Source organism: Heliangelus exortis, chromosome 8, assembly GCF_036169615.1.
Source record: "Heliangelus exortis chromosome 8, bHelExo1.hap1, whole genome shotgun sequence".
Taxonomy (NCBI): domain Eukaryota; kingdom Metazoa; phylum Chordata; class Aves; order Apodiformes; family Trochilidae; genus Heliangelus; species Heliangelus exortis.
Genome location: NC_092429.1, coordinates 25446325 through 25471344, shown reverse-complemented (window position 1 = coordinate 25471344; position 25020 = coordinate 25446325). Strand labels below are relative to the sequence as shown.

General features: G+C 36.9%; 1 protein-coding gene across 2 annotated transcripts in view; it reads left to right on the top strand.

The window, feature by feature from the left end:
• The window catches only part of LOC139799275 (BMP/retinoic acid-inducible neural-specific protein 3), a 191464-nt gene that overhangs the window by 84426 nt on the left and 82018 nt on the right, over positions 1-25020 (top strand). For both annotated transcript variants that reach the window (XM_071751096.1, XM_071751097.1), the window contains exon 3: positions 19505-19695. In XM_071751096.1, the coding sequence (XP_071607197.1) occupies positions 19505-19695 (191 nt within the window). The remainder of the gene's footprint in view (positions 1-19504; positions 19696-25020) is intronic.

Below are 25020 nucleotides of genomic sequence, written 5' to 3'. Positions count from 1 at the left end.
TGAGTGTCCTGTGTGCCCATGCATGTGTGGTGAGAAAAGGTGCAAAGATTTAGAGTGAATTTCCTTGCTTTGTAAATCCAAGGCTTTTACCTATGTAGAGCATAGGTCAATTTATTTTGACATTTGACATTAATTTTGTCAGAGGTGTATGTGGAATTTCCTCACTGCAGATGGCAAGTGGGGACGGAAGAAATAGCACACGAGATAGGGAGAGAGAGCAAGAATCTTTTCATTGCCTTCATCAAGGTATATACATATTTCAGAAATGAAATAATTTAGAGAAGTTCTTTGCCAAACTGGAACTATGGTGATGAGATACACAAAGAGAGCAAAACAAACCCAGGGGAGGACAAGCTAACATTGAAGCAATGACACAGTTGCTGCTTATGCAGCAATCACAAAACCTTCTCAGTTTTGAAGTCCTCGTTATCCCAGACAATGAACTTAAGTATTTGCTGCAATGCTATTTAGCAGTGCTAAGGAAATAGCAGGAAAATATACATGAAAGAAGAGGAAAGTATGTCGCACCACCTCACAGGAAAGCTATCAAGCACAAAACCAGGGAAATGATAAACAGAGCACTTGGAGGAAGGTGATTGCTGTTAGCTACTTCTCCACTGCAAATTGGGCACTGGGGAAAAAAGACAGAAGTTCCATTGAAGTGTAACAGAGGGTAATATTCACCACCATGTGTCAGCTGTGCACTCAGGGAATGTAGAGGAATGCACTGCAAGAGGCAGTAGCTTTGGAAATTCATCTGTAATCGCTTTCTAATGCAGAGGAAAATCTTATGAGTAGAAAATAGTGATGATGGGAAAGGATAGTGCCCCTCATTTCAGCTTCAAACAACCCTACTCTACCTGTGTGTTTTGCTTCCTCACCCTTCTCTGTGGTCTCTGTGCTGGGTCTAAAGTATTGTGTTAATTTAAAATATTTTTTTGTAGGCAGATCTACTTCACACCTCATCTCTATTTGCAGTCCTGACCTGGGTATTACTTTATTGTCAGCAGTTACATTACAGTGTAATCTCTTCCAATACCTGTAGTGTACCTTTTGAATTTCTAACTTAAACAATAGACCCAAAGGTAATTGGTCAGAGCAGATTGTAACACCTATTGAACACATTGCCTTCACAAATGGATTTTTGCTACATTAAGCCCATCCTGAATTTTTTGCATTCACTTTCTGAGCTGAATTTACAGAATAATAAAATAGGTGTACACACAGAACATGCAGATCATATAAATGGGGTATGAGGTGGACACATTTAAGTGTATTTCACTATTGCCTGAAAGTTAAATCAGCTTTGCAATTTAAGCCTAATATATATAGGTATGACTAATGCATTTAGTAATATACATTTTTAATGACCATTTGAAGGGGTTTATTTTTCCCATTTTTTAAATGTCAAGATAAAATTAGTAGCATTTTGTCCATTTACTTCAAGATTTATACTGCCTCTCCTTTAGTGTTTAGAAGTTACTGGCCAACTTTAACTCAGAAATTGCAAGTCAACAATTTAGCGAGTCCTTCCCTCAAAACAAAACTGTTGTGAAGTGTCAGAGTAAATAAAAATTAATTGTTCCATATAAAATTAAGTTAGGCAAAGATGGCACATTCTTGCTTTTTCTTTCTAGCAGGCTTGATCATTGCCAGGGAGCTTCCAGAGGTTATTCTGCTAAATCTCTTATATCTCTTGATCTGCTTATGATAATGCTTAAGAAGGGGTGTGAGCAGTATTGAGAAAGACTTCTAACAATCCAGAGTTCAGATTGCAATGGAGAAAAATACAGAATAACTGAAAATTACCTTCCTGAGTCAACATAGCTGCACTTTGAACTTTAAGAATGAAAATTAAAAATCCATGATTGCTGTACTTCAAATGTCTCTTTCAACTTGCTTGCTTTGAGGCCTTAAAACCTGCACTTTATACTAGGAATCACAGGGCAATGTTAACAGTCACACCTCCTCAAATTAACTTAGGATATGGACGTTTTAGTTAACACTAGTAAGCCTTTTTTTTTATTGTGGGGAGGGGTTGGAAGATAATTTCCTATCATTCACATCTATTATAGAAGCATACTCTATCAGCACATGGTAATCTCCATTTTTAAGGCAGGGACATATTTTATTTTTGATTATTAATCTATTAAATAGAAGATGGCATGAATTTTACTTGCAATATACTGTGGCATGTAATTTATATAACAAACCTTGGCAATAATGTAGCTTAGGGTACTGTGACACTGTTAAAAATAAATAACAGTGGAGAATTAATCATATCTGAAACCTTCAAGGCTGATGTATTCAGACTAGAAACACAACACCCTTAGTAATTCTGTTAAAGTCATCTGAGATTTTGATTGAGAAAGTAAAAAATTAGTATTTCTAGTCTGACACTTGATTAACAACCAGATATACTATTTTCATTACACATAATCAAACTGTTGCCTAACATAGAATTTCTTATAAACTTTGGATAAAAAAGATCTTCTAATATAATACAATACCCTTTAACTGAAAAAAAATGGAGTCACATCTGTAATAAATGGGGTACAACTTTGGCTCTTGTCCAGTTCTCCGTAAACTCACAAAGATCAACAGGAATAAATATGTGAGCCAAACCCAATGATGCTAATTTTAGTTGGCTGAAATCAACACCATCTGGATTTCTGGCCTTGGTAACTTTATATTGATCTAATTCTTTTAGAACAATTTGATGGCAAGTACATAAGCTAATTTTTCAGAATCAGAATTTTGAATGGGAAGACCTGTTCTGATATCCCCTCCTTAGAGTATTTCAGATGCTGTAACTATTTTTTTTTTTAATTGGAATGAAGAATCTTATTTTTGTGTGTATACCAAGTAACCATTAGTACCCATTTCTTCACACAATTTTGGAAAATATTTCAATTTATTTTCTTCTCTTCCAAAAGCCATAGAAACAATTTGAAATTGACAGATCAGCATGTTCTCATGTGATTTGGTTCAGCTATACATCTGCTTCCTTATCAGTTATGTTAATCCAATCAAAGAAGATTCATGTAGCAACCACAGTTAACTGGCCCTCTGGGTATGGTGTCAAATAGATAGAATGAATTATCCTCACTACAAAAATGCAATATTCTCACTACATTCAAATATTGAATAAACTACGAAAAATAATCTGATAATGGACATGCTGTGAACCAACAAAAATTCAAATTGTTCAGGCATTGATTGTGAATAATTTACTCAAACATATTTTTGTAAATTGCTTTTCAGGCCAGAGAAATAGAAATACCATTTGAAAATCTTTGTGGTTTGTCGATTTATTTTCTGAGTGTCTCTTCATTTACTTCAGTGGGCTTTGTATTGAGCTCTTACAGAACAGACTTAGAGTAAACATCATCAAACTTACATTCCATTTTAATATTTGCTGCTTTAATTTTGAGACTTGACAAGGAAAATACTTCGCATCCATTAATTCCTTTCTTCTGTGAAGATCTCTAAAGAAAGTAAATCAGAAGCTGTAGCCTAATGGGTTTGTAAGCTTTTCTGGCAGACTTTACTTTTCAATTTACTTCTAGAGACATTAGGATTACAAACAGACCTCACTAATGGCATTATTTGTGTTGCATGTATTTTAGTGTATGATTAGTGTACATCTTATACATTTCCTATAGAAAACCTAAGTATAGATACATTTAGTTATATCTACTCCAAATTAATAAGTAGGCACCTTAGAGAGTCACTTTTCTTTGGTAATTGATGTCCATACAATATCAAAATTCTTCAGCTGCTGACATTTCATCAGTGCTGGTTAACTTTGTCTTTGCATAGCATTATGGAGTCTCACAACCATATGGTAACAGCATCAGAGGGGCTTGAATCCTAAGGCTCAAAATAACCTTTCACAATAGTGGTGTCCTGAAATATGTTTATTAGAGGCTGGATAAGCCCAGAAAGTTTTCTTTCTTTGATGTTGGCATAAACAACAACTTCTGTGCCATTATTGAGGACACCTCCCAGTGCTAGGAGGCCTCCAGTGGCTGATGGCAAATTTGCATACCTGCAGCAGGTGCAGAACAAACACTGCTCAGTTCTCATTCCCAAGCCATTTCTGAACTACTTCCCACTAATCTTTATTTACTTCATTAGCTGTGCTTCCAAAGTTGTATTTAGAAGATTACTGCTTTATTTGAACTATTGAAAGTATTCTGATGGCTCATCCTAGTAAAGATGCCTCAGGGAGAAGTTAGATATTCAAATGTCTGGGCATAGATAAAAAGAAAGATGAAAATTTGAAACTTTTTTATACCTGGTTTTGATCACCTTTAATTAATTAAGTCAAAGGCCATGTGGGAGATGGAAAAGAGAAAGAGAATTGCAGACACTTAGCATATTTTCTCCTTACTGCAGCAGACACTGAACTTGCAATGCTAGATTATCCCTTAAATTAAATTAATTCTATCTTTAAATTTAATAATTAAATTTATCTTCTTTCACACTCACAACATTATTCCAGGTTTTTGCAAAATCCACCTTTTCCATCTGCTGCCTAATTGTTCAGTCCCTACAACTACCTCTACAAATGATAGAACAAGAGGTAATGACTCAAGTTACACCAAGGAAGTTTTAGATTGGATGTTAGGAAGAATTTCTTCACTGGGAGGCTTATTAGACAGTGGAAAAAGCTGCCCAGGGCAGTGGTGGAGTCAACATCCCTGGAGGTATTGCAGAGCAATTTATAGACATAAAGCTTAGGATTTAGTTAAGGTCTTATCAGTGTTAGGTTATTGTTTGACTCAATGATCTTGAAGATCTTTACCACCAAGGTAAATAATGTGATCCTGTTATTTTTTGGCACACTTTAAATGCTTAGGATTTCTACATGGGATTATTTCCATAGAATATCTATATTCTTTGATTTATCTTAAGTAAGATATTGTCAAATTACCCCCCCTCAGGTAAAACCCTGTTTATTGTTTTATGATCTTTCATGCAGTTCTGCAGTGTTTTTCTGATTTTTATCATTACTTGTGATTCTATTTGTGTTACATAGAAAGAGAAGCTAAAATTCTCACAGAAGCCCCTAAAAGATTCAACAATTTTTTTTCTTATCTTGTCAATAATCTTGTGACAGAAGTGTTCCAGGTTTGAGTATGAGTGTTTGGCCAACAAATACTCAGTGAGAAACAGTTCTGTTTGCTTTAATATTTATTGAGGTAAAAGACCTGCTGCAGTTAAGGGTAGGTAGAAAGCCAAAGGGCTTCAGCAAGCAAAGGGTTATGCTGCTGTCTCCTTATTCCATCTATCTTTCATCATGTCTGCTTGGAGGATTCATTTTTATTTGAGATGATTTAGCTAGAAAACATACAGTTATGGTTTAAAATTATGGTGTAGACAGTTGCAAATATATAGCAAAATCAAGCATGCTCTCTAATCTTGACTAGATTGCTGTGCACAATATACCCATGCTGCTGTCAGCAATTTGACTGACAGCTGGATGCAGAGAAGTTAAAACTGACTGATCCATCCACCCATATTTATTTTCACCTTCCCAGTAAAGTTCAAGGCTTGTATAAGGGATATAGGCCATTTGCTTATGAAACTAGATATATTTGAATCCTGTTGATTTTGGCTATTGGTACATCTTTGAATAGTCATACCACATATCATGCCTTGATGCCATGGGTATTTCTTTGCTAGAAAAAAGTGTGCCAGCAGGTCTATACTCCTGTCTCACTATCTGACTGAATGCAGCTCATAGTATGAGTACATCTGAACATAAATGCAAATAATTGCAACTTGATCTTCTCAAGGAGAACAAACAAGCTCTGGCTGTGAGGGGCAGCAATGACTGCCTAGAGATGAAACTCAAATGCTGCATGGAAATGCAATGAGGTCCCTTAAAAATACAAGGACAAACCCAGAACATTCCCATGAAAGTTTAAATAATACCCCCATCCTCATTAAAAATTATTTTTGCAGAAAGAATGTGATGTTGGAAGAGGCATTTAAAATCCCTTCCTAAACATCCTTTTTCTCTTTCTTCACCTCCACCTCCCTGCTGTGTATCATGCCCCTCACTCTGAAACACCATTTTAAACTAGTCCTTCCCCAAGTATAAACCTATTTAAGTGCCCTGGGAAAATTCCTAATTCTTTCCACCTGGTTCCAGCCATGCTTCTCTCAACAGATTAGTTCTATATGCAACTGTGATTGTCTTGTAATCAGAGAAAAAGTATTAGCTCTGTTCTTGCTGGTCCCTAGACAGAGGCTTTGGGCCACACTATACTTAGTCATCCTCATAACATGAAAGTGCATTTTGCATTATAATTGGGGTGAAGGGTCCAGAATTTCTACCTGTGCACTGTCAGACTAATAAAGATTGGCCACGACTGGACAAAATGAGAAGAAAAGTATTCACAACCCTGAGTTTTCCTTCAAGGTAGTGAGATATAAGATATCACTATATTGAATATTGAGAGCAAAGAGAGGGGAAAAAAAGTCTGGGTTTATAAGTTTCTCTGCAAATATTCCTAGTTTTCTCTTATTAAATTATGTTTTTCCTGATCAGCTTCTTACAAAGTCTTACTCTTCTCGTATAATTATATTCCCAGTGTAGACATTTCGGATTACGGAGTGGCACAAAATTGTGCTTTGTATAGTACTTTACAAATAGAAGTAGTATGACTTCCATATGTAAGGAATAAAGATTTGGATACCTATCATTTTCCAGATGGGAATACTGAGGCTCAAAGAGGTTATTCTCTGTGTTTAAAGAACTGTAATTTGCAATGCCTATGTGAATGAGAAAGAACACATTTTCCTCTTAAAATCCCTAATGCCCCCTGCCAAACATTGTAAGGTCAGGAACATGCTGATTAGTCATGTATTTTGTATCCCAGAATACAGAAATATTTATTCTGCCACTGTGTAAAGGTATTAGGGTATAAAAACCCTATAAAGACTTTGTTGCTTAGTTGCTCCTGGAAATGCACTAAGATCTCTCACAGATCTGGTTTTCAATGCCAGGCCTTGTCCACTGAATAAAACTGCATCCCATTTATTGGCTAGAGTAGAAAAAAAGACAAATAAAATCTTAAAATAGCATTTCAGTTATACTTTCTGAAGATGTTTTCATGTAAAGATCTAAAGCAGGATGCTCCCATAAAGTTTAACACTCTACAGTGTTTCCACATTTCATCTTCTACAAGCTCTTGTGTAAGCTCTGTAAATGTTTAATGAAAGATCAATCCACTCTGTTTCCAATTTGACAGCAATCCTGTTAGGGGATCACAATTATCACAGCTGACCTGACCAGTCTAAAACTGCTGTGCTAGTAAAAGCAGGGCAGAGGAAGGACTGTACCCTTCATGTGGGTTTTGCTGCTGGTTATCCATGCTCTCTCTTTTGTTCTCCCCTGGCAGCACATTTCAATTATGTCAATGTCTCAACTGGAAGAGCTATTTGTCACCCTATCTCCAGCTGTCAGAGGAGCTATCATCTCTGAGTTACAGGCACATTTGAATTACTGACTGTGGGACTGAAAGGGCAGGATATCATTACAACTCCAGTTTATTAAAGACCCGCAGCTGTTCTGCAGAAACTCTGGAAATACAGTTTCCTAATAAATAATTCTCCAGCTTGAAAAAGATACCCTGCTTTCTCTTTTCCTTCCTTCTGAGGACATCAACTTCTAAAGAATCACCTGCTTTTACCTGAAATGATCCTTACCGGTTTTTGTAATAATTGCACTGTTTGTAGGAATTTTTATGACTTGTAAAATCACTATATTTTTTGTCAAGACATCACTGTAGTTTGTAGCAGTGATGTAAACAAAATTAGTAATTCACAGGGTCATGCTTCGGACAATTATTGAAAAAGGTAGTAGAAGAGTGCAATAACATAACCTGAGCAAGAACCAAAAGAGAAAAACACTTCATGCAAATCAAGATTTTATTGTGAAGTTTCCTGTAAACTACACAGGAATAACTGATTACTTTGTAAGGGCAAGGCCATGCATGAAGGACAACCTGTATAACTACTGTCCTATAACCAACTTTTTCTCTTTCTGTAACTTCAAGGAAGAAAAAAGAGAAGAGTGGTAAATTTTCAGGGTTTTTTTTGAGTTTTTTTCAGATAAAAAACGGCAATCACTCTTCCTGTAGAAAGATACACAAATATTTCATAATTTATTTGGGCAATAGATGGATACTAAGAGATCAAATTGCAGCAGGAAAGAATCCTAGCTGATGCATAGAACATAGTTTTTGAACTCCGTGATGATTACTGGGGTTACAGAGTTTCTGTGGCAAAGCAGAAGACGGGAAGCCAAAGGTTAGGTCTTAACTTATCCTGCAAAAATCTTCTCCCTCTATTCATGTTGTAAAAGAACTGTTTATATATACAGAAGGCTACAAAAATTCCACTTCAAAACTAAAACTTTTGTTTTTCTTAAGTTTTCTGATCTATTTTTCTCACAGAAGCCAAAGTATACTAAGCTATTAACCAGAGAGAGAACAAACATTAAAATTTATCATTTATATGAAAAATGTTTGAGTTATAATGGCTAAAGTACTTTCACCTTTTATACTTTGAAACTTCTTATTGGTTCAGTAAATTAACTTTAGAATGACATAGATATAAATCATAGAATCATAAAAAGTTATGGGTTGGTAGGGATCTCAAAAGATCATCTAGTCCAACCCCTCTGCCAAAGCAGGGCACGCACCTATAGCAGGTCACACAGGAAAGCATCCAAGGGGGCTTTGAATATCACCAAGGAAGGAGACTCCACTTCAGACTGGGACATTGCAACACTGGCACAACCTCAGCTACCACCCCTCCTTTATTCCTGATTCCCACCTTGAGTGGGATGGCAGACAGGCGGCCATCCCTGGGCTCATCTCCTGTGAGCCTGGCTTTATCCCCCTCCCCTTCAAGTCTAGTTTAAAGCCCTCTCAATGAGGGCTGCTGACTCCTAGGAGAATATTTTTTTTCTGCAATTACCTTCAGTTTCAGTGATTGTTTTAATTTTCACATGATACGGCAATGCTGCATTGGAACAACAGTTACAACAAAATCAAGCATTTTATAAAAAAAAAAAAAAAAAAAAAAAAAAAAAAAAAGACTTGGATTGCTGCAACTCTTTATTTCTGTTACAAGGAAAAATCAGAGAGGAAATGAAATCACCTGCTGTCCCAATTAGCATTTAAATAGTCTCCATTTGGCAGCGAATATTTGTGATCTTATTTAGGTTAAAGAGGTGAAGAAAGTGTTTGTTCCTATGGTGCAGCTGTTGCTGGGTCAATTTTCTCCTGAAAGGATGCAAGAAGGATTCACGGCTGTGTCAGAGTTATTGGATAAAAGAGTGCTTCCAAATTCTTCATATCGAGGGCATTTATTTGTCTCATCTACATTCAGTCTATGTCAGGTTTAAGATGAGCAAAAAAGAAGGAGTAATCAAGATGATAATTTTACTCTATCTGTCTAAGAACTTGTCTTAATCTCATGACTCAGTGCTTGAACTCTTGCCAGAAAATCAAATGAGAAATGTCTCCCTCTGTCTCTTTCTACCAGGTGGGGCAGTAACTGATGTGTAGGGGAAAAGGGGGGTTGTGCTTTGAAGCTTTAGTTGTGTGCTAACAACTTCTTAAAAGAAAAGTAAGGCAAGTAGTCCCATGGAAGGGAGATTTCTGTTTCTGTGCTGTTTGGCTTTTCATTTTCTACTGATAGCTGTCAGTTTTGATGTGCTTTCAGCTGGTCCTAGGTTCAAGAGGTTGATGGCTGTGTGATTTCCATGCTAATGCAGGTGATATTTGTTACAAACCAGCATTGTGCCATTGCCAGCTCAACAAAAAAGCAGCATAAAAGCAGTGTTTAGCTTGGTGGAGGATTTTTTACTATCCTGTCTATTTTTTTCCACTGGTTACATTTTCTGAGACAGGAAGAGAAACTGTTTGCTGCAATGTTTTCAGTGAGAATACTTATGAATATGTTGATTAGATTGCTCCTGTAAAAAATTTGTGTGATACATACATTTACCCTGGAAACTGGAGTTGGAGATCCCTTCACACTAGCCACAGGCCAAGCATCAGATGGTAAAAATGTTTTCTTTGTTGCCACATTAAACTGTACTAAAGCTGCCAATCCAGAGGGGCAAGATTTTGTAACTCATCACTTGCCCCTGCTTATATTGATTTGCATTGCCATTGTTCATAACTACAATACAGGTTAGTTCATTTATCCTCCCACCTCTTTTATTTTAGGTAACATGTTGTTATATATAAAGTACCTGACTATATTTATCATGTAATCTTGATTTATGAGGAGCAGTGCATGTGTGGAGGTGCACTGGTATTTTTTCATGGCAGCATTGCAAAGCTGGCATGTTCTGCAATAAGTTGGAAACCATTCTAGCCAAGACATTAATAGCTAAGGTTAAATTTACTGTGGCCAAAATAGAATCCTCCATAACTCTGTAGCATTGCTCCTCACACAAAGAAGCTGGACAAAAAATGACATCATGTCTGCTGGGCAAATGACTTGGAAAGCCAGTTCACCTTGGCTCTGTTTCTAGATTTTTACAGCCATGTTGCATTCTATTTCTTCCTAAGCATCATTTCTAGGAAAGGACTTTAATTTCATGTAGGACTGCCTTATCTTAAGCTCAGTGCAGAATAGAAGCCAGAACAACAGGCCCTCAGCACAGTTGCTGTACTGTGGGCAATAATCTGAAAATAGTGTCTGATCAACCTCAAATTGGAATATACGTAGAATATAAAAAAATAATAGTTTTGTCGATTTAAGTTCAATTATTATGTCTCCACTGCAACTGGCTCGCATAGCTTACACTGATTCCATTTGAAGAAAAAAATGGAAGAGAGAGAAAAGAAGGCTTCTGACCCTGGCAAACTGGCCAGGCACCAGCCAGCATACAGCTGCACTTGCATGGCACTATTCTGACACTAACAAGCCACCATTTCTGATGATGCTGTTGGCTCCAGCACAGTGATGACACTAATAATACAGATAGTAGTAATACCAAACAGGCTCAATCATGTTAGCATAAAGGCTGAGTCATCCTGAGCACAACTGAAATGTTTCTGAGGATTGGTGTCCTGGTTTGAGAGAACCAGGATAGAAAAACCCTGCCTGGAACACCACCAGCAACACCAGAACACCACTGCTAATGCTGCAGCTATAATAAGGAATCAGAGAATTCCTTCCCATGTTGCTCAGTATAACATGGCTCCCAAGAGAGCCCTCTGGTGGGTTTTTTTCCTCTGCTTGATGTACTAGCTGGGTTAAGGTCTCCTGCCTGCCTGCCTGCCTGCTTCCTGCCTGCTTCCTCACCAGAGAAGGACAGCATTTACCCAGACAGGTCACCTTCTATGTGCTCAAGGTTTTTCAACTTTTTCCTTATTCCCTCCTTCCCTCTGGGAGGGAAGTGGGAACAACAGAGAGCTTCTGTCACTGCCCAAACCATGACAATGTGCCATCTATTGCTCTTCTTGGTTGCTTGTAAAAGATGTCTGTCTTCTGCAGTTCTTTTTCCTGCGTCTGTTGGGTACATAAAGCCTCCCTCCTTGCCAGTCTTTGTCAATACTTGTGGTATTAAAAATAATTTATATGGTGCATACAATAATCGTATGACTTTATATATAATATTTTATTTCCCACTGGTTCTTATATCCCACTGAAATTTTCTGCAATCACTTTTTTTTTTTCTCTTGCATACCTGTTCGACAAAGGTGCTATGAAGGATAACAAAATGGATGCAGATGCACAGAAATGTCATAATGCATTCTCATTCATTAAGAAAACTCATATTTGGTTTCTGTAGAGAAATTAAGCATTTTATTTAACATTATTAATGTAGCCTGAGCTTCGTAACAGGTCTAGTTGCATACAAAATCTCCAACATATATATTATAAGGAGTATTACAAGCTGACCTGACCACTTTCATACAAGTCCTAGGTCCTGTTTCTTTAGAGTTATTAGCAATTTACACCACTGGAAAAAACAGAATACCTCTAGGACAATTTTTAATAAACCAAAGCTCTGAATTTACTTTGGAATTAATACAAACAATTGTGCTAAAGTTGTGCTTTGTTGTGGTAGAAAATATAACTGAAACAATTTTGTATGCACAAGAAAAGTCTCTGACTTTATTTTTGTGTGAATGTAGCGATCTGAGTGTTTCCTGCTACCAATGAAACATTTATATAGAAGGATAACATTTAGATGCAAAAATCAGCAGCATGTTCCCCCAAGAGCTAAAAATAAACAAATAACATAGCAAATTATTTCCAGAAAATATTTTTGTTTGCATTCTACTGTTTTCAACAATTTGAATTGCTGCAAATAGCAATAGTGTGGTTGTTCTATTTCACAACAGCGAACCAGTATTTAGGCCTGTGTCTGTGAGATTTAGACTGGTATAAAGCCAGACTCATTGCAAAGTGTTAGGAGAAACAACTGTTTTTAGAAAATCAAGTGCAGGTTAAGTAGCTGTGGTCTGTCAGGGCTGTAAATAGTATTTCTGGCACTCAATCTGCAGGAGTGGTGTAGAACTAAATGGGAGACAAAAAAAATCTCTGATTTGGAAGGATAAACTGATGATCTGTGTAGATAATGAGCCAGACGATCTATACTATAGGAGATGTTTTAAGTTTATACAAAGTCTCAGTGGAAAAGGAGCAACTCTGGTGTGGTAAATAAAGCTTTGGGAGAGTATTAATTTGGAAATATATCGAGAATATATATTTTGTTTGAAACCAAACATTCAAGATACCTTTTCTTCCAGTTCCAGGCAAACGGGAGAAACATCAGCCTTTGGTTTCTGTAGATGGGAATTTGGTTCCTCCATGGCACTGAGCTTAAATCAATACTGATCAGCAGTAACATCCCAGAAACAAACAAGTAGTTTACAAAGGTTTTAAGAGCTCATATTCCCTGCCACTCTAGCCTGGTCATAAACCTTTTTGGTCTGCTCTGAGCACAGGGCAGAAGGAGGTCATGTCAGATTACAGTAGTTTATATTCTTAGCCTTACTAAATGTCAGTTTTCCAAATGAGAAATAGGGTGAATAAGAAGCACTGAATTTAAATTTGAAATTATTTGTCACAGTTTGGTTTTGTCTGCATTCCTTTCGATTGCCCAGTCCATTTGATCATTTTCGTAGTTCTAAAATGAAAATTATAAAAATAGTTATAAGATGTTTCAAAGACTTTGGGACTGTGAACTCTAGCACTTTATGATGAAGAATTTTAGCAGTTTGTGTTTCCACTGTGATTCATCTAGGAGTATCCACCAAAACTGAATCAATGAATACTTTACTGTTGTATTTCCTCCAACGGATCTTTATGCTGATTCACAAACTATTTTCTTGTGTTGATTCATGCACTAAAACACTTCCACAGATTCAACTCTCTTCCTTATCTCTAAAAAAAAATCTGGTTTGATTCTGTTTGCCTTAGTCAGGACAAGAAGAAAAGGAAGAAGAATCTGATTTTCTTGTTTATTTTGAAGCAGGTACAGTCAAATCCATGAAGCCTCTCCTAATTTTAATAAACATGGGAAGTTCTTTGATATGTACTGGTACAGTGAAACTTTTCACCTGACAAACTGTGAATAACACAGCCTTGGTTATCACCCAGTTCTTGTTTTCTCCACATCAGAGTGAATCTTCTTCTTAAAATCCAATCTATTCATGTTTTTCTGCTAATAAATACTTTCCATACTTGTGTGCTACTGTTGTAGAAATGCTGGTAGGTAGATGGCAAGGTTGGAATATTGCTACAAGGATGTAGCAGCAGTGAGATGTTGCTGCTATGAGATCCTGTTATAAAACCTGTAGGTATGTTGTGTAGTTGTAAAGTAGTGTATATACAACTCTGAGCCTGTCTCCTATTGGAGAATTAGCCTGCATACAATTTTCCACCACAGCTATAGTTATACATAGCTTTTGCATTGCCCAGGACAGAGGAAATGTGGTTGATAACCCTTATCAGAGCCAGATCATTGAGTTCATCTTTGGTTTATGTCTGTGCTCCTGGCAGTTCACATGAGCCTCAGTCACAGACCAGTGGATGATACAAATAATGAGCAATATAAAATTCTGTTGCCATTTTTCTTAAGCTTAATCCAGCATAGTTTCATTTTATATCCTCTTGATCTTATCCAAGCTATGGTCACAGAAGAAATCCTCAGGCTTTTAACTAAGGTAGGAAGAGAAAACCAGCATATATTTTCCTATTGAGCTGTTCTACCAGCAGGCTAAATTGCAGCTGCATGGAAAACATTGGCTTTAGAAGCCCACTGTCATTCCAGCCCATTTCCAGCAGCCTCCTTCTCACCATCCAAGAGTGGAGCTGTGTCATTTAGAAAAACGAAAGGAACGTGGAAGAGTTTTGTAGAATTAAAAACTTTGTGATGTTTATTCTCCAAGAGTACTCTCCAAACTATGACCAACTCGTATTTCTTAGCATTAAACACTAACTGATATAAATACTGCTTCACAAGAAGCCTAACATTGGTAATTTTACCTGGACTCCCATTTTTTGTACAGCTGAGAGACTGTTGGGGTTAAAAAGAATCCATCACACCCACTGAAAAACTCTCCATAGGTTCTGAGTAATCATCTGAAATATCAGAGCTTATATTCCCATTTCAAATCTTTTACACACTACAATTGTAAAGGATAATGGCTTTTTTTTTTATTTCCATCAAGTAAATGTTTAATATAGAGTTTTCCCTATACCTCTCCATACCATATGATTTAAAATGTATTGAATAAATGTTGTGGTAGAAGAAAATTTATAATTTATATACAAATTTGAAAAAAATCTATAGCTTCAAATTCAAGAGACATAGACAACACTTGTTGGCTTACTGCCCAAGGATTACTTTTAGATCCACTTGCAATTGAAGTTTCTTTCAAGTTGAAAACATGTCCACAGCTTGTGCAATACTCCAATAAGGGGTGTTTCGTGTAAATGTCATTGCATAGCAACACAAATAAGAAACACTAAGAATATAAAAAAAGAAACTGCTGAAATGAAAACTGTATTTTAAACTATGCTTGATTTTACCCCACATTGATTCCCTTACTGATCATGCTTCAACCTAACTTTCTCTAAGCAGAACAAATAGCAGAAGACCCCATTCAGCAAGCAGAGGCTGTGCAATGCATGCAGTACAGCTGGTCAGAACTGGCAGTACTGTGCTTCAGGTCTCTGGTGTGTGTGTTGGCCAACCAGCCATGAAACAGATTTTTGGTAGGACATTCAAACCCATGGTTCTGCTATGTTGGAAGATGGAGAGGATGCTGCCCGTGGCCTCTGGCACTACTTGTGATAATAATGTGGTTCCATTATAGGCTTCATCCTAGCAGCCAGACTGACTTATTTCCTCTCTCAGAATCCCAGGAACTCAAAGCCATCATCCTTCTCAACAGCCTGCTTTGCCCTGAACATTCAAGAACTCTATCCAATGGTTAACATATTGTTCATGCTGGAAATAGATGGGCAGCACAGGGGGTACCACCTGCTATTAAATCTTAGGTTCTTGATAGCGCCATGACAGCTGCTAGTCTTGGCTCTTAAACAGTAGAAGAAAAGGAAGAGAAGGAAAGAGTAACTGCTAGTTACTAGTACTGCTAGTGCTTGCATTCAGTGCATAATTGGTGTTCTTGACCAGCAGCCAGCACTGATGCTATGCTGTTCTGTAGGAGGTGTTCCTCTGATGAATGGTACTCCAGTGACTTTGGAAGGCCACATTTTCTCTACTAAGAAGATGATTAACTCTGTCAGGGCTGCTGCTCTGCCTTTGGCAGGAGACAGGAATATGATTTCCAAAGGAGAACAATGCACATTTGGTAGAAAAATCATTGAGGGCTGGAGAGATTGTGTTAGAGAGAATGAATGCAAGATAAACAGGTAAAGGTTGGGCTTTACTGTGGGATAAAGGAGGGGAAAAGGAAACAGGAGAGAATATACCACTGTTTACAAGGTGGAATAAAGAGAAGAAAGTGAATTTATATGTATAGATATATGAACATGTAATATAAAAGGAACATAAGGATACAATTTTACTTGTAGTGAAATTTCTGAAATGAAAAAAAATTAGCTCCAATTTCAGGTGAGCAGTTATTAATAACTCTCATGGACCAACAAAGTGTTTGTGAAAACCTCACTCAACATGCTAGAAATAGTGTAGAAGAAACATCCTACTCTGAACTCCAGTCCAGGTTTTGCTTCTCATAAACCCAGTTACTTCTAATGTAAGAAATCTTTCCTCAGTTTTCCTGCTACAGAAGCTAGTAGTGACTTCTAGTCTGTCCACATCTAGGTATCACTTTCCTGTAGCCAGGCAGCTCACTTTTTGTGCCCTGTGTTTCTCTTCTATCTTCAGAAATTAAGCTTCCTATTTTCTAGTGGGTTTAGGTCTTCATTTTTCCATATTTCAAAAGACTTAAGTTTAGAAAGACTTCAGGAAAATATGAGAGGTGATTTGTAAGTTCTTTAGAACCTTCAGCTCAGTCTGTGGCAGAGCTATAAAACTGTGATCTTCTAGGGGAAAAAAAAAGGCTTCCAAATTCTATTCCCTTTCTTTCCCCAGCAGTGAATTTCAAAGGATAATTACTTGCTGCACTAATAAGTGTTTCCATTCATATGCTCTGCATCAGAAAATAATGCCAAAACCTTAAAAAAAATCATTAGTCTACTTCCTCTCTCTGACATAAGATACCCCAAAATGATCTTTCTATAGCAAAAACTGTGAAACTCAACTTTGATTAATTAAGCCTTGAAAATTTGTCACAGTGCTGGAAGAACTCAGTCCTTGGATTCAGCAGGTATAGGACTCGTAGTAGAACAGGAGGATCTGAGCTTGGAAACACTGAGTTTAGTATGGACGTGACCATACCAAACCTACTCTTCTCTTCCAAGATATCTTCTGCCAGTTTTAGAGGAGAGATGTAGGACATAGGAACTGAACCACAGTTCAGAAAGAAACAAAAGAGAAAGCAATTAACTTAGTCCAAGGATAAAAGGAGATTCAAAAAAGAGCAGGAAGTAGTTATACATAATGTAGGTAATATTTAGAAAAATGTTACATCTGCTGGCCATATATTAAAAGCTTTAAAAACTGGGAATGGAAGCTGACAATATTCAAACTGAAAATAAAATGCAGTCTCTGCAGTTAAATACTACAACAGATTGTTGAAAATCTGAGCAATCTTCAGCAAAATCTTTCAAGTCCAGATGAGATAGTTTTCAAAGAGACACTTCTTCTTCAGCAAGGGCCATTTGTTGAATTTCCTTTGACTGTATTCAAAAGGAGGTAGATGATAGGATTATGGTGGTCTCTGTCTTTAAAAACTCTGACAATCAAAAACAAATGAAGGCTAGCAGCAGATTTTATAAGAATTACAGATTTTCTGTTATTATTGTGCTTGATCCACATTTTCATATAGACAATTAGTCAGATAAGTTTTGAGGAGATTTCATCAAGGTATAAAATGAAAATTTTACTTTACAAAGCCTGTATTTTTTTCTTGCTGTGCAAGCAATTCTGTCTTGGTGATCTGTTCAGGAACTACAATTAACCTGTATTTTCTCATGTATTCAAATGGAAAAAACCTAATTATGCCCAGAAAATGCCGAATTTAAATAAAAACCTGTTTTTCTTATTTATTTTTTCTTTCACTTGAAAAGTACATTTACAACGGAGGGTGATTCACCATTTTCAGTGCCTGCAGTAATGTGATCGATATGTTCAATTAATATTTGTTTAATTTATAGAAAAAATACATAATTTTTCTCATCTCTTTCTACTAATATGTAATAGTTTCATAAAGGATGAAAAAAAGGTTACTGGTTTTATAGCTTCTTAAAAGGAAATTAGATTTCGTAGAATCACATAATCATCAAGTCATAAAATGAATCAAGTTGGAAGGGACCTTAAAGATCATCCAGTTCCAACCCTCTGCATGGGTATGGACACCTCCCATGAGACCAGGTTGCTCCAAGCCCTGTCCAACCTGGCCTTGAACACTTCCAGGGATGGGGTAGCCACAATTTCCCTTGTGAGAGGAATTTTTGAGACAAAACTTTAAAAGCTGACAATTGCATTGAAAGAACTCCACCCCTATCAAATAAAAAAACTAGTTTAGGCCCTCTGGTGATGTGCTGAGTGTTTAAGAAATTGCAGGGATCTGGTTAGGTTCATATTTTCTACTGATAAATTGCATTAAATTTCAGGTAAGTTATATAATGCTCTTTCTACTATGATTGTTCCAATTAATTTTTGGTAGAAAATGGCATCTGCAAGAATGTGTATGAGAGGAAAGGCCATTCATAGGAGCTGCACCAAATTGTCACCTAAATCTGAGCTAGTAAATGAATGTTATGTTGTATTTAGTTGAGACCTTCAGCAGTGTCTTTCAAGCTCTCTGCTATATTTGCTTTTCTACAGTCTTATCAAAGAGAAATCTTAATTGACACAGCTATACAAATTAATCTACAAAGTAGTAGGTAAACCACAGTTCACAGGTTGCCTTGGGCTTTCTTCTTACAGTACTCAGGTCTGTAACCAAAACAGAAATCATAAAAATCATAGAAATATCAGCTGGGTTGGAAAGGACCTCTGAGATCATTAAATCCAACCCCTGACAGCTGTTGGTGCACTTTGCAAAAGCAAAGTTATTGCAATTTTTCCCTAGATTTTAAGGACAATGAGTCCTTCTGCTAATAACTCTATCTGGTATCTTAGTCAGGAAGTAAATTAATAAAAGATGTGTTTATTGGTGTGTAATTGACTTGTTTGTTTTCCTTGCTACCATCAATTTATTTTGGAGATGGAGAGGGGACAAGTTTTCAAATTCCTTTATATTTCAAATTCCTGCAACTGAGCAGTCATCTGCTTTTAGGAATTGGACTTACTATCTGCAAATTTCCTCAAAATAGAAGACAAAAGTACAGAATACTTTGGAAATATCATAGTGAGCATAAATGTGGTGTAACAGTCTTTTTCTAACTTGTTCAAATTAGCCAGAAATAAGTCACAGATGTGTGACTTATTATCAGAAAACATAGAACGTGGCCTGTTTTTGAAATCTGCCTACTCTTAATGAACACACTTGTTGCATTTGGTGAAAATTTGGGGAAATTATTAACAAGGTTTCAATCCTTAACAGGTGCAGTTGTTCTAGGGGCTCTATTGGCATTGGGGCTGAACATAAAGAATAGGAACAGCAGCATCCTAAGTGGCTTATTTTTTATTTTATTATTTTTCTGAACAATGATTTTGTTATGGAGTACTGCCTCCACTTTAATAAATAACATTCGTAGCCTGTCCTGTGCCTGTAACACATGACAGAGTAGCACTGTCAGTCCCTGTTGTAATACCCAGCTAGTGGCCGCCAGCTAGTCACCAGAGCAGAGTAGTTTGCAAATGAAGAACATTTGTCTGAATGACATATTTCTGAATGAGAATTGCTTTGTTTTTCAGGGAGTTTGGCCGCTGGAAGGTAAACAATCTTGCTGTTGAAAGAAGAAATTTCCTTGGCTCTCCACTGCCACTTGCCCCCGAATTCTTCCGTAACATCAGGCTACTTGGACGCCGCCCGACCCTTCAACAGATCACAGAAAACCTTATCAAGAAATATGGGACACATTTCCTACTATCAGCTACCTTGGGAGGTAGGGTTAATGCTTGGAAATATTGTGCTCGAGTTTGGCATGATGGAACTGAAATTGTTGGTTACAACTGATTTCTCTGTCAAGCTGCTGTGTTTCCTTCCTTGCAGAGCATCTCTGCTGAGTAACTCTCTCAGGGGTGGTCTTGAAAGTATGGGAGCAGGGTTTGCCTACAAGTCTCAAGTCTCTTTATTCTGCTGATAAACTTTATTGATTCTGTGTAAACAACTGTAGGGACAAAAAGATAAGAAATCCAGTTGCTATGACTGAGGTATTTTACCTGAGTCCCTTGTGCACATACTCCTGGTATTCTGGTGATGTTTCTCTGCACCAAGAGGTCATCAAGGAGAGTGAGATTACATCAAATTACATAATAAGAGATTACCCAGGTACCTGGGTCTGTTACAGTACTGCAAAGATGAAGTAAGAAAACCAGTAACAATAATTTCCAGCAAATCTTTTCATCTAGGAGACTTCTAAACTGTTTTGCCTATACTACTCCGTAATATTTCCCCTTTGTTGTCACTCTCCCCTTTTTAGGACTAATCTCCACTTAACCAGTAGTACTAAAAGTTTCAAAATGGGATGATGAGGCTTTGCCATGTGATTCCTATTAACTTAATGGAATCTTCAGCTCTAAATCCCCATGGACTAATTTGGAAAGTGTAGCCTGATATATAATTGGGATCCAGTCACCAAATGGATTGAAGAAATCCAGTGAAGAGGTCTAATGTTCAAGAGAGAGCATAAATTGTTCCGAATGAAAGATAATTAGTGCCTGTGATTACCCATCTAGGCATTACAAAATGAACTGACATTTTAGAAATGCAGTTTTATCCCCTGGTGGGTGATTAAATTAAAGATAATTCTGGTGATTGAGTATCCTTCCAGCAGGACAGTCTTGTCAAAATCCTTTATTCACCTGAGGAATGGTTCTCGTTAATACATTTCATAACTGAATTCTTACCATATATTAAAGAAATGACAGCGTTCCTATTCTCTTTTGGCTGATATCTGAGATCTATAACTGAAATAGCTCAGAGTAGCTCCCTTTTGGAAAAGACTGTTCCAGAAACAAGGTGAATTTCTGTCGTACTGCAGTTATTTAAAATAATATAGAAATAACCCCTATCTTTATTTTGGGAATGAGTGCTTCTACAGCAAATCCATCACCATTAGGATTTTAAGAACAAATTACGTGTGTTGACCAGCAATATGGAATAAAATTTCCAGAAGTTATTTTCATTACTTATTATATATATTCCAACCAAAAAGTACACTTTTTATAAATGACCATATATTTTCATGTGTGTACAGCACATAGCACATCTGAACAGTAAACTAACTACAGAAGATAAAGAAACTTTCTTAAAATATAAAACATAGTAATTAAAGATATATCCAACGTGTATCCTAATGCAATGATTATCCAATGGTAAAAAAGTTTTTTTTAGTATTATTAGCTATTTGCTATTTATTAACTAACATAACTTAGAGTACTAATAGACATATGATGAAGTTAATTTTCAAGTTGAAATTGGACCTAACAACTTAGAGAAACAATCTAACAAAAGAATATATGCTCTTCAAAAGTCCAAAGCAGCATTACCACACTGATCACAAAAGAGCTGCAGACTTAACACCTTTTAGGCAGGTAAAACTTAAGGATGGTTCATCTGAAGACATTAGAAAATTGTAGCTTAAACAGTGAATATTCTCCCCAGAGCCACAGGATGTGCTGCAGGGAAACTGGGGAAGGGTATCCTTTTCTTATCCTTCTTCAGACTGCCTTACATATGCCCTGAAATGCTGTATCTGCCACATGCTTGCAAAAATTTTCCACTCTCAGGGAGAGAGTGTTTACTTCTGGCTCTGTCAGTGCTCAGTGAAGTCTAAGGGAGTTTTTGTATTAACTTTGATGGGTTTTGATTTGGGTCCCAGGCCTCAATTTTTAGGCATGATTTCATGCACACCTGCTGCCTTCCATTATCATTGGATGGATGTTGAATACTTAAAAAAATACGTTCAATTAAAATAATTGCAGGGAATTAGTAATTTCTAAGAATGCTTTTGTGAGGTAGCTAATAACCCTGTATTTTCCTCTATGTGTTAGTTCATATTTTTGGGCTAGATTGAATGGGGATACCCAGAGATGCTTGTCCACACTTTATTAACATGAAATTAGATTTTTTTTCCTTTCTATAATGTATTCATACTTTCCCTTTAATTACAAGTTGCTTTATTCTGAAAGCTTTGTCACTTACATAGCTCCTTAAAAGCAGAGACCAAACTGAGTGTGCATAGTTCTTTTATTTAATGAATCCCCAGCCATCTGTATTCATGGACATAAAGACAAGCTTGGCAAACGAATGATCCCGTAGTAAGATTTTGAAGATTTGTGTGTTTCTGTGACCATTTAGCTTGCATGAATATCCCTTTTTGACCGTAAAGGGAACTCTTGCACATGGTTGTTTGTGATGTGTTCCCAAGTCTTTATTCACAAACAGAGAAATATGTTCCTCAAGGGCATTTTGAAACGAGGACGTAGGGAAGTTCTATTTTTCCTGCTGCCATGAGGTAATGTGGAAAATGACATTTCTTACTGCTTCTATTTCTTATGGAAATCCTATCTTCTTGTGAGATAAGCCAAATGTCCATAATGAGCAGCTTCAAGCTGCATGATGGAAGGGACCCTGTGCAAGCACACGTTTGCACAGCAGACACTGGATTCACAGGTCAGCTCATGTGCTTAGGCACAGAAACAAATTGTTCTGCTTCTGCACTGACCATCTGCAGTGTCAAACAGAAAAAGGAGAGCTTATTTTGGTTAAATTTTGTGCACAAATGGGGATGCTGTACTGGTCCAGGCAGTGGTTGGGAGGTGAGGAGGTTTCCTCCACTCTGCTGAGGCAACACATACTCTGCAAAAGCACAATTTCAAACTTACACAAGCCAGCTAAAACTGACAGAACAGCTTTAGGGGACAGGCAAGAGATGAATCATGCAAGGGAACTCCATCCTTGAAGGTGAGAGAACGCTCCACTTGATGAGCCCATAAGCATCTCATTTAGACTACCTGTGAAAAGGGGATTGGACTGGATGACAGCCAGAAATCCATTCCAGCCTAGATTATTTTCTGACTCCATATAATGTATTTCTAAATTCTTTAGCAGCCTTCAACTAGAAGTTCAAAAATAGTGAAGGTTTTCCTTTGAGTGAGAGGCAACGCACAGTATTATTTTGTCTCCTTTTGTTCTGCATTTATACTTTTCTCTTTGCTTGCATACAAAATGATGCAATGAAGGTCCAGCTTGCAGGAGCATTAGCTGCTCTACACTTTAATTATTTACAAAAAACCCCAAAACCAAACCATGCAGCATTGAGCTTCAGAAGTTACTGTGAAGCATTAGGACACTACTGTGTAGGAGGATGAAAATTATCAGTGGATCTCATTTTAAAGGCATTCACTTTAGTGCTGTTCTTACACATAGATGTAAAAGGCTGCTCAGCAAGCCAATAGACTTGGTGCTAGGGAAATTACAGATAAATAACATACTGCAGTGAAATAATAGGGCCCTTTCCTTGGCTTTTGGGTGGCATGAGTGCAGCTGGAGTGCTTAGCAAGATGAAGAGAGCAGACATGCAGATCAGTCCTCCTTGCATCTGAAAACATGGTAACTGTTCTGAATAAACAAATTTGTAGGAGGGTTGCCAAGGCTTCTTATGAAACTACAACCTTTTGAGGCAATTGGCTAAATGGAAATGTTGAAGGCTTTGAAAACCAAAAGAAAAAAAGACAGTTTTGTCATTCTATCAGGCAATCTTACTGGGCATCAGCAGATCAGCTTAACCCCAGACTCCTGTTATTCTCCTCTCCACTGATTACCGTTCTGCAAGTGAGTTTGATAGTTTCACCTTTGCTTAGTCTATGTACTGAATAAAGAGGGTCAGACTTTCTGGCCCTGATTAATATTCTTGAGCAGTATATTACTCTGCATACAGAGATGGAAGAAATTGTCAGGTGGTGTAAAGCAGCGAATCTCAATGAATTCTGAAGGATTTCCTATCATTTACACAAGCTGCTGATATGACCTTTGTTTTCTATAACACTTCTTTCAAGGTAAGATAAAAACTATTGGCAAACAAGGGAGGGAGATTCCAGTCCTAATGACTGATGTGAGAAGGAAACTTGAAAATTTGGCTTCAGACTTGCAAATGCTCACTCCGAGGCATGTAAATTTTCCAGCATTAAATATTATGGATGCTAAGGGGAAGAAGAAAATGCAAAAAATCTATTCTCTTTCTTTTCTCTCCCTATTTACTCAATGAAGATGAATTTCAAATTCAAAACCAGATGGTATATATAGAATTAATGTGCACTGTTATTCACCTGAACCACAGAAATGGTACAACATCTGGCCTAGCAATAATTCATATAGTTTTTGAATCTGTGCACATCCACCAGGGCTTCAGTTTGGGAAAATAACCTGGTAAACCCCTAGTGGTACATTCTGTGATCCATACATGAATGGGTTTTTACACAAGCACTAAGCTATTTTTTATAATGAAGGCATAACAATTTTTAATTTCTTATCATACTTTTTTGCTGTAACAAATTATGACTATTGCATCTGAGTTGTTCTGTGTAATCAGAAACTTTTGAGGAGTTCATAGGCCAAAGACCTTTATGCCTTTGTAAGACCGATACATGTGTAGGAAGATAGAGCTCTAAGTAAGCATCTGCTGATGATGCTCAGATATATCTGTCTTTGAGTGTTATCCTTTTATTACCATTTCCTCACTTGCTGACATGAAGGGATGGGAACTGCTTGGATCACTACTTTTTCTTACCATTTCCCAGTCTACAGATGAAAATATGAAACATCAAGGCATAGGATCCTTTCATAATTACACAGATGTGGTTACAGGAAAACAATTTCTCAATAATAGAGGCAGAGAATCATATGAATATTATGTACTATATACTATTATGTATAACAAAATATATTTACTCCTTCAATAGATGGTTATCTTTAGTTACAATTGTTACAGCACTATTCCAGTCCTACCATGCAAATGATGGTGATTTATATTTTTTATTTAAATAATTCCTAAAGACATTCTTAAGATGCACACAAAATTAATTTCTATTTTCTGAATGCTGTTTATAATCTGTTGTTTTGGAGTCTTACATCTAAATGTCTATGGATGGGTCTTGAGACTTGGTAAATTCCTAGATTTTCTTACTTTATTCCCTACTTTTGATTTTTTGACAAACAGACGGTAGAATATTTTACCTAACACAGGAATTTACCTGAAAATAAAAAT